The 14,399-nt window shown below is 37.4% G+C and overlaps 2 protein-coding genes and 1 long non-coding RNA gene across 4 annotated transcripts in view; 1 reads left to right on the top strand and 2 right to left on the bottom strand.

Moving 5' to 3' along the window:
• LOC147495195 (uncharacterized) overlaps positions 1 to 2,791 on the top strand; it is a 47,225-nt gene extending 44,434 nt beyond the window's left edge. Inside the window, exons 1-3 of one of the 2 annotated variants that reach the window (XR_015197346.1) lie at positions 205 to 437; positions 627 to 841; positions 2,331 to 2,791. This is a non-coding gene — a long non-coding RNA (uncharacterized LOC147495195). Of the gene's footprint in view, positions 1 to 204; positions 438 to 626; positions 842 to 2,330 lie in introns of those variants that run through there. The other variant, XR_015197347.1, reaches the window with a different exon arrangement.
• On the bottom strand, positions 469 to 7,122 carry LOC147495194 (uncharacterized). Its single transcript, XM_086563803.1, has 11 exons — positions 7,078 to 7,122; positions 6,615 to 6,697; positions 6,465 to 6,527; positions 6,018 to 6,137; positions 5,634 to 5,779; positions 5,400 to 5,550; positions 5,229 to 5,312; positions 3,763 to 3,878; positions 1,842 to 1,900; positions 1,184 to 1,265; positions 469 to 824 (listed from the first exon to the last, which is right to left on the bottom strand). Exons 2-11 carry the CDS (start codon positions 6,682 to 6,684, stop codon positions 597 to 599), a joined length of 1,119 nt encoding a protein of 372 aa, XP_086419929.1. The 5' UTR covers positions 6,685 to 6,697; positions 7,078 to 7,122; the 3' UTR covers positions 469 to 596.
• A 4,926-nt stretch (positions 7,123 to 12,048) lies between these two features.
• On the bottom strand, positions 12,049 to 12,702 carry LOC147495193 (uncharacterized). Its single transcript, XM_086568329.1, has one exon. It carries the CDS (start codon positions 12,700 to 12,702, stop codon positions 12,049 to 12,051), a length of 654 nt encoding a protein of 217 aa, XP_086424455.1.
• Between the last annotated feature and the right edge of the window lie 1,697 nt (positions 12,703 to 14,399).

The following is a 14,399-nucleotide window of genomic DNA, read 5'->3' as shown; positions in this document are numbered from 1 at the left end:
GCAATAAAGTTAAAAAAATGAGAAAGAAGATTATGTTTGCCCCTGTGACACTTCGTTTCTTTAACTTGCTATTTCCATCCAAGTCTTATTTAGATAAGGATTAGCTGGGCACATCAGATTAAGGAGTTCTTATACACTAGCATACCTCTACTGTCGAGGCGATAACCACCCAGGAAACATGATAAATTCACATTTTTATCTCTTTTTCACTTCGATTGTCCATGTAGCACTACAACAGAAAAATGCTTTTTATATAGGGATGTAGGCACATTAGAAATGGTTAAACTTGATGCCCTCATTAGGTGTCTATATAAAGTGCCGGGTACAAACTGCAAAGATGTCATTCTATTTACAACGTACAGTACCCATTTAGCACAGATTCACATCTTGTCCTAGACCTAAGCCACCATTAACGGTGACTGATCAAACTTTCAACTGTAAGTTTTACTTGTACTCAAGTACATACCATTTTGACGCAGCATGAATTATCCTTTGATTTACTTGTATATATATCAACATACTGTAATCAAGAAATAACAGAACAGTAAAAGGACAAAATTGCTTCATTTATCTAAATGTATATATGCCTCCTTTAACTAACTGAATTCAGCAATGTCAAACACTAGCACTTGTTTATCTTCTGAACCGGAGACAAGAAACTTCCCATTGGAAGAAATAGACAGAGACAGAATGGTCTTGGAATGATCGTTGAACGTCTTTACAAGACATCCAGATAAGCTGTCAATTATTAATATTTTCCCATCAGCACAGCCAGTAGCAATGTACTGTGATGCGCCCAACCATACCAGGCAACTTACATGAGCCTGTGACAAAAAAACAGGTATTGATTAAAAGAGTTTGTAACTTTCACATTTAGGTTCCATTTGGCATAATTAGGTTTAAATAATTGCTCTAGTGTTTATAGCATATGATACAATTTATGATGTTTAGACCAGCATATCCCTTTTAAAGAGAACATGACAACTCATCAAGGCCTTAGCTATGAAGGGGTATGATAGGAGAGTAACTTAACTGAAAGGATATTCTTAAACTCCTAAATGAGTTGCATACATTCTAGCTACACCGAATGCTAAAAGCCAAATGACGTGGTACTCCACCAAGTTTGCAAAAAATTATATAAAGAAAACAAGTGCAATTGACAAATTGATACTAAGTAACCAACCTCAAAGACCACACGAAACAAACTATGAGTTATTTCCCAAATTATGAGTTCTTTCCCACCTCCTGTTGCAACCAAAGGTAACCTGCACAAAAAAACAGATATATCTGCAAGTTCAAAATGAAACCAAGGCTGAGGCATACATAGGCATATGCTCGTACATGAGAGCACATCCAATCATCCATGATGAAAATAGCTGTTAGAATTATTTTGGGATTGAAGCCTCAGCTGAATAGGGCATTGCAAGACTTATCTTGTAATGTCCTATCAACAAAGTGCCTAAATAGATATAACAACTATCATATCCTCAACAACACACACCTGCACTGAATACAAACATGTGGGATCATTATTCTTCTTTTGCTTATATTTTGTAATTAACCTATCCCGATCTAAATATGTTGTGCTTGAGCAAAATGTCAACATTTAAGTTACCACCCAAAAAATTGTTGAAAGAGAACTTTACTAAAAAACATTATGGGTTTAGTTATATACTTATATTTGGACAAAAGCAGAAGAGATTTTTTCTGAGATAATTGTTAAGGCAAAGACACTAATGCAAAGCAAACAAAGAGGAATTAGAGAGAACAGCGTGGAAGACATTTCATGCTTTTATTCTCTAAGAAATTATGTAAAAAGTACTTCAAGGTACTTTCAATACCTTGGTGAAAGTCCAACACATTGAATAAGGTCCTCATGAGAAATCAAAGAATTGACTACCTATATAAAGATCACAACATGAACATTTAGCATTTCACTTTAGAGACTATTTAAACCATTAATTAGGTACTAAACAAGTAATCTAGATCATATGGATCACAAAGAGATAGAGACAGATGAGACTTGAGAGTTGATCTTAAACAAACTACAAATTAAATAAATAAATAAATAAAAGAGGTGATAGACCACTAGCACAAGTAATATGAGAGTTCAGGAATTTGAGAGACTAGCACAAGTAAAACTTCTACACACGAAAAAGGCTGTTGCTAACATTCCATGATGAGACAGCGTCAGCATCGGCAGCATGACCAAGTGAGCCCAGATTCTATGTAACTAACTGTTGGACCCTATAACACCTCCGTAGTCACCACCATTTTGTGCAAGATTTATCTTATAAGTCAATGTTAACAGAATGCTACAACCTCTGCAGCTACTGAGTACTTTGAATGCATGCACACTTTCAACTATCCAACGCATTCCTGGCAGTGGCCTGAATGGATATTAGATTCCTGAACGATGATAATTCTGCGATTTATGATGGTTTCTAATAGTACTTTACTCTGTTGTAGTTGACTTTTTCATCAAAGTATAGTATATGGTTCATTTAAGTTTACAAGTTATATTTGTGTATGATCAGGATGAAGTGTGTTAATCATGTGTAGCATTCAGGTCTTTTGCTCGCTAATTGTATTGATAAGTTAGAACATAAGATGAGATCAAATGACAAACAGTGGAGGGGATAAAAGAACTTAAAGAAGAACTCTTCAATGGGCATGTGCTTGTCCTACTTTTAAGGGTGTACATTTCCATGTATTTTCGTGTAATTGGGATTCACTTGTTTGAGGGAATGAGATATAATTGTGGCTGTTCCATCCGTTCATCTTTACCACAATGGGGCTTAGGGAGTGGTCTTTGTTTTGTACACAGCTTCGACAACTTTAAAAAAAAAAAAAAAAAAAAAAAAAAAAAAAAACTTGATATATATTATTGATAAAAAAGCAAATATAAAATTAGACCATCTGTTGCATTCTGTCCCAATTAAGGATTAATCTATATATTCTACTAATTGAGGGAGCCTTGTACCTAATGTAACAATAAAATTTAAAAATTGGGAGAACCTTTGTACCGACCTTGAAACTGAAACTCAACTCTTCTCAAGGTGAAAACACATAGGGTAGGTTGGGATGTCCCCTTCAAGAGCTCAGCTACTAAGCCAACCTTAGTTCCTAGCCTATAGCATAAGACATATAGAGTGTATGCCCTCATATAGTACCCTATTCTTAGGTAAACCATTAGGTGCAAAACAACCACCTAACCTTTATCCTCGAGCCTTTCCAACAATAGTGATTTTCCTTCCATACTATATAATTCTTAATGTTTCATGTTTCTTCTTGCTTTTTGTTTGCAGATTAGCTTCTCTTAAACGTGACTTTTTAGTAACTAGAGCCTTACATTTCTTAGTACATATTGGAAAAATTGAAGTATTGACCAAGTGGAGGTAAGGATTTAGACACTCGTACAAAATCAAAATCAAACTAAACCAGGAACCAAAAGTAAACACCAAATGCTAAACTCTTGAAACTTAAGCAACCTGAGATGCTGAGAGCCATTGGTAAAATCATGTCCTTGAACTGTATATATAGTCATATCTTCAGTTTTCACAACCAATAGCAAAATGTTCTAGGGACTTCTTAATATCAGGACTTCAGTAAAACTGTAGATATATTTAGACGTCAATAAAAAAATGTTCTAGCAAAATGTTTTTTGATACCTAAATATTCACCAACATAAGCAGAGGAAGATAAGGCAGAAAAGAAATCATAAACCTAAAAGGTAAAAGGGGTAGAGAAAAGGATCCAGACCTCCCCCGTCCGTATGTTTACTATACGGACAGAACAATCCGATGAACCAGTAATAGCAAGAGCAGAATCAGGAGTTATCATCAAGCACGTGAGTCCCTTAGTGTGATACGAATGACCTGGAGGAAAAGAAAATATAGAGAACCCAAAACAGTTATGTAAACATGCTTAAAATATCAAATTATTAAGACATGCGATTACTGATTAGCTGTTCATTGGTCTGTTAACATCAACACCATAAGCATAATTCCAGCTTGGTTGTGCTTCTAGTAAAATATAGAGTGGCAAATCCTGAACAGTGTAAATTTATATGGTCCCTGGACAAGCTAACCCCATCTCAATAATAGAGAAAGACTCTTTGGCTTGAGTCTTGGGCATTGGTTGAACAGTTACAGATTATCGTAGACAGTGACTCTGACGGAGGAAGGTTCAAGAGAGCTAATTATTTAATAAAAAAATCCCTTCAGTTGACAAGTATCCATAGTCAACCCCAGATAATTGGGTTGAAGTACGACAACAAGGACACTTGACGATCATTAGCACATCATTCAAGTTAATGCCTCTGGCCATATTAACAGAAGTTGAAACAGTTTTGCAGGCACGGAAATGCTGCATAAACAAGGTATTCAATACCAATATTTAAAGGTGTCCAAAACAAATCTGCCTCACAAGTTATAAACAGCCTATTCTTATCATCTTTATCTGTCCATCGAAAGTGTCTCCCAAACTATGACAAAACCAATCTGAGAAGTGAAAATGATATAAAGAATCTAAAAGTAGCTCCAAGTAGAACTTGATTAATATCATATAAGATGATTTGGTCATGTACATATGATATATATAACACTACTGCTAACTGAGAATCTAAAATACTTTTCTATATCACGGACCACCCAGGAATTCTGACTACTTCAGTAAACCTCCAGTAAATTTAGTTCCTTCACATCGTTTTAAGCTAAGTAGGTGAGGATACTAACAAAAACAGCATAATAATGAAAGGCACCAAATACAGTTAAAATTCAAAAATTAATAGCTACTTAGTTTACAAAGTGTTCCTTATTCAATGATATCACATTGAAACCCCGGCCCGTCGATTTGATGTCTCTAAGGGTCTGCTTCGCATTCAAAAGATAGCATAGCATAGCATAGCGAACTTTGACTAATTATTATGTGCTAGGCTTTGAGGGGGATACGGTGCCATCATGTCCTAGTATAAGTTTTACTCGGAATTCAACAGATGGGGGAGATATTTTGTCAGATTCACCAGATCACATTTTTAACTTGAATTTTGTCCAGCATACTTTTATTAAACTTGCATTCATACCAAGTCCATCCTAAAAGAAAATGTATGGTAGAAGAGATACAAGTATCTTCAAGGCCTCCCAAATTCTAGTACTTTTGTGCTATACATATACTTAACATTACCGGAGTCGGGACCTTAGATACAATACAATAACCCAAATGCATACCTTGAACAACATGTATGTTATTTCCATCTTCTGGATTCCATATTCGCAGTGATGCGTCATCAGAACCTGTACAAATTGTGCTACCTGCAACATTATCAAAAGCTGATTTAACTATACATCCTTAGGTGTAGAACAAAACACAGAACATTTCCCAACACGTAATGAAAGTACCATCTGGGGTAAAATCGCCACAAGTGACACCACATTCGTGACCAAAAAGCGTATATAGATAGGCATCTTCATCAATATCCCACAACCAAACCGTGAAATCATCCATGGAGCCAGCCAACACAAAGTGGCCTCTTGGATGCCACCTGACCCACTAAGTACATAGATCAATATTACAAATTCAACTATCATGTTCTTTAAATTATGTAACAAACAAACCTACTTTCAGGACCTCACCTCAATATCTTCAGGACCATCGAATGTGCACTTATGACTACTTGAACATATGTCCCACACTTGAACCCGCCCTTGACCCGTTCCACCACAGGCAAGAAATTTCCCATCAGCACTAAAGGCTACACTAGAAACAGAATCATCGTTCCCTGCAGACATCAAAATTTTGAAAAGTATGTTTTAGCGAAAAACCTTGTCCCTTCGTGATTAGAATTCAGGAATTGATTTTGATATTATATAAAAAGAGTGGTAAAACAAAAACCAAAACCCACGGGAGAAAAAAAAAATTGGTACTTCAGTTTTAGTCAAGGGAAAGCCGGTAAAAGAGAAATTTGGAACCTTAGATCAACTAAATTGTTAATAGTTATTTTATTATCACTGATATACCTATAATCACTTGGCGCTGATCTCCTTGATTAATGTTCCACAGAAATGCTCCTGTGCCACTACCTCCCGCCGCAACCAATGTTGAATCTGTAGGACTACAAGCAACTGCACATATCCCCTCTGCCACAAATTTAATGCCTTTGATTAGCCAAAGGAGCAACTAATTTCCTTGCAAAATCAAACTACCAAGATTATGCAATAGCTATTAGTGCAGGTAGTCGATGAAAAAGAACCGCCTTGTGTTAAGTTGGCCAGTTGGCATTCATTAGTCATTGTTTGCATCAAAACCATTGATAAAAAAAATGAGATGGACTCAAACTCAAAATGATAAATCTCACAATTAGAAGCAGTTCAGTTAAATTGATTTGAACTCAAAACTTCGCCATGAGTAACAAATAACACATTGCATGCATTTTTCCAACTACACGGTTAAATAATTAAGCGTACCAAAATCAGAATCTGAGTCAGATTCAACATCTGAATTTGATTCATCGTCGACTTCAGGAAGTTCTGCACCAAAAGTTAATCATAACAAATAAAGGCGAGTGAGAAATTAAATATGAAGTATACATAAGACGAGTGAAGGGTCGAGCAGACCTTCTTCATCAATGTCTTGTTCGTCAAGAAACACTTCTTCGCACTCGTCTTTGTTTCCCTCACTGTCCATCGTTGTCTTTCTTCTGTGTAGTAGAAAGAGTTTTGTTAAAACTGTAAATAAAAAGAAAATGGCTCTTTTCTTTTAAGAAAGAGTTCATATATAGAGAACAGAGAACTAGAGAGGGAAAAATAATCTGTGTGATCATCATGAGTTTGCTTCATTGTACACTACAACTTTCTTTTTTGGCCAAGTCATACAAATATTTTCGTATTTACGTGTTTTTTTTGGGTCAAAATGCATGTACCAGTGTATTTCAATAAATTCTATTATAAATAGATTATGGGAAAAAATATTCTATTAAAAAAAAATTATGTAGGAGATGGAGGAAAAAAAAATCTATTAAAAAGATTTTATGTAGGAGATGGAGGGAGTCGAACCCTCGATGATCAAATTAGAAGGTACCTTTTTTTTTTTCTTTTTTTCCTTTTCGCTTGAGCTACACCTCCGTTCACTTTTCGTAATTAAATATATATAAACTAATTGTGTTGACTTAAGATTCACCAAACCTGTTTCCCACCTTTCGATGTTTCTTTGAATCCCACGAAAAATTGAGGACGAATGAATTAATAGATGTAGTCACTGCGTTCCACATATTTAAGCTATAGCCCCAAGTAATGTGTTTAATAATTGAAGTATCATTGAATAGCTTTTCCCTTGAAAAGCCTACAACAAACCTGGATGCTATCAGAATAGTGAGTGATCTCTTGCTTGTCGGGTTTGCCGCATGAATGATGTGAATGTTTTTGATGCTCAGTGTAAGGGACCTCCTACTCCAAATCGATCCCGACATCTGCGAAGACTCCACCAACTCATAACGACTCCAGACATACCACCTCACAATACATCCTATAAACGTGACACGCACACAAGCAAACACTCCGCCAACGTTATTCGACTCTAGACATGCAAGCAGTCGCACACTCGCCGACAACAATTCACTACTAGTGACCTATCACTCAATTCCATCTCGTGACATTACCACCTGCTACCTTCATCATTGCTATCATTGGTATCAGACATTTATCTGCTGCAACACTCAAATCACTACCATTATTATCTCTTTAACCACACTCTTCCTATACCAGCTCAAACAACATAATACTTTAAACCATCACACACGTGCAACTTGTGAGGACGTGTCGTTTATCCTAGTAGTACACATGTCCATGCCACCACACGTATTCTACCAACTACACACTCCTAGCGCCTATAAAAGTCAGCCCCAGAACTACGTTGGTTTGATTACAATCTTACCCCAAGGTGTTGGATACCCAATGATGTAGGTTAAGACTGAATTCAGGCAGAATTCAATTATCTGCAGACTAATTTCTAATAGAATTCAGTTACTAGCAGTTATTATTAGTAGTTAGAATTATATGTTTTTTAGAATACAGTCTATAATAGACTATCAAGTGTCCCTGGTAAGTTATTTATGTGAATTAGTGTCTATTATATATAAAGACACTCTCATTGTAATGGATTTTTTTTATGCAATTATCAATAAAATTCCAGAAACTTAAATTATTTGTTCTTGATATTTCAAGAGTGTTTCTTGTGGATTCAAGGCTAACAATCGAATTGTAAGACGTGATCTACAATTCAACACTTATGCTACGCCAATTGGTATTCAGAGCCTAGGTTTTCTCCTGGTGTGATGACTTCTAATGGTGGTGAGAGGGTTTCTTCCAACGTGGTTCGAAGAACTCTCGACATGGTTGAGCAGCTAGTAGAGTCTCAAATGCAAACCCAAATCAAATTTCAGGCTTTGGTGGCGGGTTTAACCAACCTTACAACACCGGATATGCGACTACTGCAAAGGGGTGTCAATCTTGGAGTTCATAGGGAAGAAGTAAGGAATGAAAATGGAGTTCGTAGGGAAGAAGTAAGGACTGAAAATATACGTGTAGTGTTGTAACGTATGGCGGTGATTCTAGTGATGAGGAATTGGAAAATTTGGCAGAACTTCCGAGGAATCAACGATGGAGGAGGAATTTTCAAAGAGATGATTACTATAGAGAAAGGGGGAGTGAATTCAAAGTGAAGATGGATCTGCCTTCATTTAATGGGCAACTTCACATGGAAGATTTCATTGACTGGTTGTCTGAAGTAGAAAAGTTCTTTGAGTTCATGGAAATTCCTGATAAAAAGAGAGTGAAGTATGTTGCCTACAAATTGAAGGTCAAAACTTCAAAGATGGTGGGATCAAATTCAATTGTCTCCGTACTCATGTTGGCAAACCTCCTATTAAAACTTGGATTAAAATGAAACGGATGTTACGTGGTAGATACTTACCTATTGATTATGATCAAGTCTTTTTCTCACAATATCATAATTGTCGACAAGGTTATCGGACGGTGGATGAGTATACTACTGAGTTTTATAGATTGGCTTCACGCAATGACCTTAGTGAGTCAGATGCCCAACAAACGAGCAAAGGTTCATTAAGCGGACCAAGTACACTATTCATGATCGGATCACCTTGCAGACTGCACATACCTTGAGTGATGCTGTTAGACTAGCTTTAAGGGCTGAAACCATAATGGAGAGACCAGTAAACCGAAATCCTAGCCTTAGCATACCATATACACCTCCCATTCAATCTAACCTTGACCAAAATCATGGCCCTAGCATGCCATACACACCACTAAATCAACCTCACATTGACCCTAACATTAACAACACCTCCACCTTCCAAAGAATGACCGGGAAAAACACCCATGCAAAGAATCCTCTACTCCACCAACCCAACCTAGCCAAATTTCCAACCAAAATTTACACCGGGACTAGTACTTTGAAACCACCTAACCACTCTACCAATCCATATTCTCAATCATACAATGATAAATGTTATAGGTGTGGACAGCCAGGACACCGGTCAAACCATTGTCCCCAAATAGCCCAAGTGACTTTAACCACGCATGACGAAGAACATGAATTGGATGATGCTGAATTGGAAGAAAAAGAAGAAGTAGTACATGCTGATGATGGAGTTTCATTTGTAGTTCGGAAATTACTCCTTACCCCACATCATGGACTGCACCCACAACGCCATAACATTTTCCAAACCAGGTGTACAATTAATGGGCGGGTTTGTAACTTGATCATTGACGGAGGAAGTAGTGAGAATATTGTCTCCAAGGAGATGGTTGATAAGCTGCAATTAGCTACTGAAAAATACCCTTCACCATATTCAATTGGCTGGATCAAGGATGTTGGCGAAACAAGGGTAGATTCTAGGTGTCAGATCTCCTTTTCAATCGGCGGTCGTTATAAGGATGAAGTACTTTGTGATGTAGTGGACATGAATGCATGTCATATGTTGTAGGGAAGGTCGTGGCAGTATGATGTTGATTCAACCCATAGGGGGAAACATAACACTTTTATATTTTCTAAGAATGGCGTTCGGGTTGTCCTTGCTCCAATGGGAAATCCAGTTGGGTCCAAAGCTTCAAAAGAGAAGGTGCATAATTTCTTAATATCTAGTAATTTCTTGAAATATTCCAAAGAGACTGGAGAAATTTATGCCCTTGTTATCAAAGGAAACAATAAAGCCAATGAGCCAGTTTACCCGAAAGTTCAGACTATGGTGGAGGAATTTAAGGACTTAGTACCAGAAGATCTTCCAAGTGTTTTACCACCCATGTGGAACATCCAACCCAACATAGACTTGGTACCAGGCTCAAGCTTGCCAAACTTACCACATTATAGAACGAGTCCAAACGAGAATGCAATACTTCAAGCTGATAAGTTGTTGTCCAAGGGTATGATTTGTCCAAGTATGAGCCCATATGCAATATCGCTCTATATTGACTCGAAAAAAGATGGGACTTGGAGAATGTGTATAGATAGTCGCGCCATCAACAAAATCATAGTTCACTATCAATTTCCTATTCCAAGATTGGATGATATGTTGGACGAGTTAGAAGGTTCACAAGTCTTCTCAAAGATTGATTTGAAGAGTGGGTATCATCAAATCCGTGTTTGGCTTGGGGATGAATGGAAAACTGCATTTAAAACCAAAGACAGCTTGTATTAATGGTTGGTTATGCCATTTGGCCTCTCAAATGCCCCAAGTACTTTCATGCGCCTCATGAATCAGGTATTAAAACAATTTATTGGTCTATTTTTTGTAGTTGTGTACTTTGATAATATCCTCATTTACAGCCATAACGAAGAGGGCCACTTGTATCATTTGTGGGAAGTTCTCAATGTATTACGTGAGAATATGTTGTATGTAAACCTCAAGAAGTGTAGTTTTCTCACGGATAGCCTAGTCTTTCTTGGAAATGTGGTGTCCTCTACTGGTATATGAAGAGAAAGTTAGAGCTGTCAAGGCTATAGTATGTGTCGAGCCTTAATCTTGTTTGATACCTTGTTTCCTCGAGATTGAGGACTTCTGCTATATGCTGCCATTACTTCATTATTTTGGTCATTCATTAGGACTTTGGTTCTAGATGTCGATACCACCATTTATGATGGGGTTACTGCTTCCGTGCCATAAGCTAATGTAAAAGGAGATTCACCTGTGGTAGTTCGAGGTGTCGTTCTATAAGTCTATAGAACGTTGTTTAATTCATCCACCCAAAGACCTTTCTTGTCTTCCAGTTTCTTCTTGATATTATCTATAATGGTTTTATTTGTTGCTTCTGCTTGCCCGATACCCTGACTATAATATGGCGCAAATGTAAAATGCTTCACCTTGTATGACAAGAAAGCTTTAACTTTTCCTCCTTCAAACTGTGGCCCGTTATCTGATATAATGGCATATGGCAATTCATATCGACATATTACTCTTTCGAAAGGAAAGTTTATCACATCTTTCTCCTTTATGTGTTGTAAGGCTATGACCTCTACCTACTTGGTGAAATAATCTGTGACCGCGAGCATGAATCGTCTTTTACCTCTTCCAGGTGCTAGAAGACCAACAATATCCATGCCCCATAGCGTAAAAACCATGGGTTCGATACACGTGCAACTCCTCACCGGAATTAATGTGTATAGCATTTCCATGTATTTGGCATTGCATACACTTTTTTGCATAACGAAGACAATCTTTTCGCATCTGAGGCCAAAAATATCTTTGCCTCGTTATTTTATTTGCCAATGATCTTCCAGCTTAATGGTTTCCACATTCTCCTTCATGAAGTTCTCGCAATGATTAACCGCGTGCATCCTCATGTGATATACATTTCAGATCACGGACCTCCATGATTCTTTTCGATCTGACTCATTATCAATCAATACATATCTTTGCGACCCAGACTTGATTCTTCTGGCTTCATTTTTCTATTCATGTACTTTACCCTCAAATAAGTATGATATATATTCTTCTATCCATGACGCCCCCAGTGTATCGATTTCCATAACCTATGGTTATTCGACATCGATGCTTGGCCTCTCTTGGACACTGATGTGCAAAGTGCGGCCCTCCGTGTTTTCTAGCATCGCTGCCACATAAGCTAGGGTGTCTACATACCTGTTTTCATTTCTATTGAGGTGTTGAAGCCTTAGTTTACTAAAGTCCCTCAACTTAGTTTTTATAAAACTCAAGTAATCCACTGTGTTATCACATTTTGCTGAATATCCTTCATTAATCTGGCTGACAATGAGCATTGAATCACTAAATATTGATAATTCTTTCACCTTAAGAGATTTGGCCATCTCGAGTCCGGCGATTAAAGTTTCGTACTTAGCCTCGTTATTCGATGCATGGAACCCTAACGTTACTGCTGTTTCGAGCCTTTGATTTTTAGGTTTAACCAATACAACCCCGATGTCACATCCCTTACTCCCAGATGATCCATCTACAAATAATCTCCAACCATTTGTTCTAGCCCATGGATCATCTGTATCAATAATATCCTTAGGCTCTTGCAACGTTGAGAACTCCTCCTCTTCCATGCCCCAACTAGCATCCAGCTCACACGGAAAATCAGCCAAGAAATCGGCTAGTACATGACTTTTCTCCGATACTCGGTTTCGATACTCGACGCCAAATTCGTTTATTAGTACTGACCATTTAGACATCCTTCCTGATTTAGCTGTTTTTGCCAGAGTCTACTTTAATGGGAGATTCGTCATCACAGACATAGAGTGTGATTGAAAATACAGCTTCAGCCTCTGAGATGAGAATAACAGCGCCAAAGCATATTTCTCCAGTTTCGAATACCGTGTCTCTGCCTTGAGCATTGTTTTGCTTTGAAAATACACTTGTCTTTCAACACCCTTTTCAACTTTTACCAACACTAAACTTATAGCAAATTCTAACACAGCCAAATAGAGAAGCAAACTTTCTCCCTCATCTGGCTTGGTAAGTGTCGGTATTTCTTGAAGATATTTCTTTAATTCCAAAAATGCTTCTTCACATTCTTCATTCCAACAAAATTTAGTATTCTTTTTAAGCAACTTAAAAAGCGGCTTACATCAATCAGAGGTTCTGGAGATGAATCAGTTGAGCGCATCTATTCTTCCAGTCAACCTTTGTATCTGCTTTCTAGTTGTTGGTGATGGCATTTGCTTGAAGTGCTCAGATATCGATCGGGATTAGCATCGATGCCTCACTTTGTAACAATGTACCCCAAAAATTTGCTAGAGATGACCCCGAAAGTACATTTTTCTGGGTTAAACTACATGTTTAACTCTCGCAATATTCGAATACAATTAATGAGGTCCTTCACAAGATCTTCAAATTTTCATGGACTTTATGACCATATTGTCGATATAGACCTCGACAATTCGTTTGATGAACTTCTTAAACATTTTTGTACTAACCATTGATAAGTGACTCTAATATTTTTCAATCCAAATGGAATTCGGATGAAACAGTATATACCTCCATTAACGATGAACACCGTTTTTAGTTGGTCTATAATAACCATTAAAATCTAAAAATATCCCGAATATCCATCGCAAAAACTGATTAATTCGAAACCAACTGTTTGATCAACCAACTCATCTATCTATGGCATCTAGGACACTTCTTATTTACATCGGTAAAGTCGTCGCAAATTCGAAATCTACCATCCTTCTTGGGCATTATTACTATGTTTGCCACCCATTGAGAATGCTCCACTTCTCTAATTATGCCATTATTTAACATCTTTTGTATCTCAGCTTGCACCGCTTCTTTGTACATTGGTCTAACCTTTCGATGTTTTTGATGGACCAGAGTTGCATTTTCTTCCATATTCAGCTTGTGTGAACATATAGCTGGGTCGATACCGATGAGGTCCGACATTGACCATGCAAAATATAATTATTCTCTTTCAAACGGACTATCAACTCATTTCTTATATTGGTAGTCATTTCGTACCAATGAACGTATGACGCTCACTTTCTCCTGTACCAATATTAATTTTTTCGACCGTCTCTTGTGTGAACTTTACCTGCTCATGTATCTGCATATCGGAGTCGGTAGGTAAAGCTTGCTATAACTGCTCGTTAGAGCTTTCCAAGACTCCCCCAGTGTCTTGACTTTTTCCTTTCATCATCCCTTTTACAGTGACGAAATTACACTTTTCTGATTCCAACTGATCCCCCCTAATTTCGTGCAAACCATACACTGTGGGAAATTTGAGTACCTAGTAGAATGTACTTGGAACATCACGCATATAGTGTATCCACTTTCTGCCAAGTATTGCATTGTGATCGGAGTGATGCTTTATGACCATAAACTTCGTCATCACTGTCTGAGGTCTCGCTCGAACTGGCAATTTTATTTTCCC

Source organism: Coptis chinensis, chromosome 6 (genome assembly GCF_015680905.1).
Source record: "Coptis chinensis isolate HL-2020 chromosome 6, ASM1568090v1, whole genome shotgun sequence".
Classification (NCBI taxonomy): Eukaryota; Viridiplantae; Streptophyta; class Magnoliopsida; order Ranunculales; family Ranunculaceae; genus Coptis; species Coptis chinensis.
Note: the sequence above shows the minus strand (reverse complement) of the source record. Positions and strands in the feature narration are given on the sequence as shown.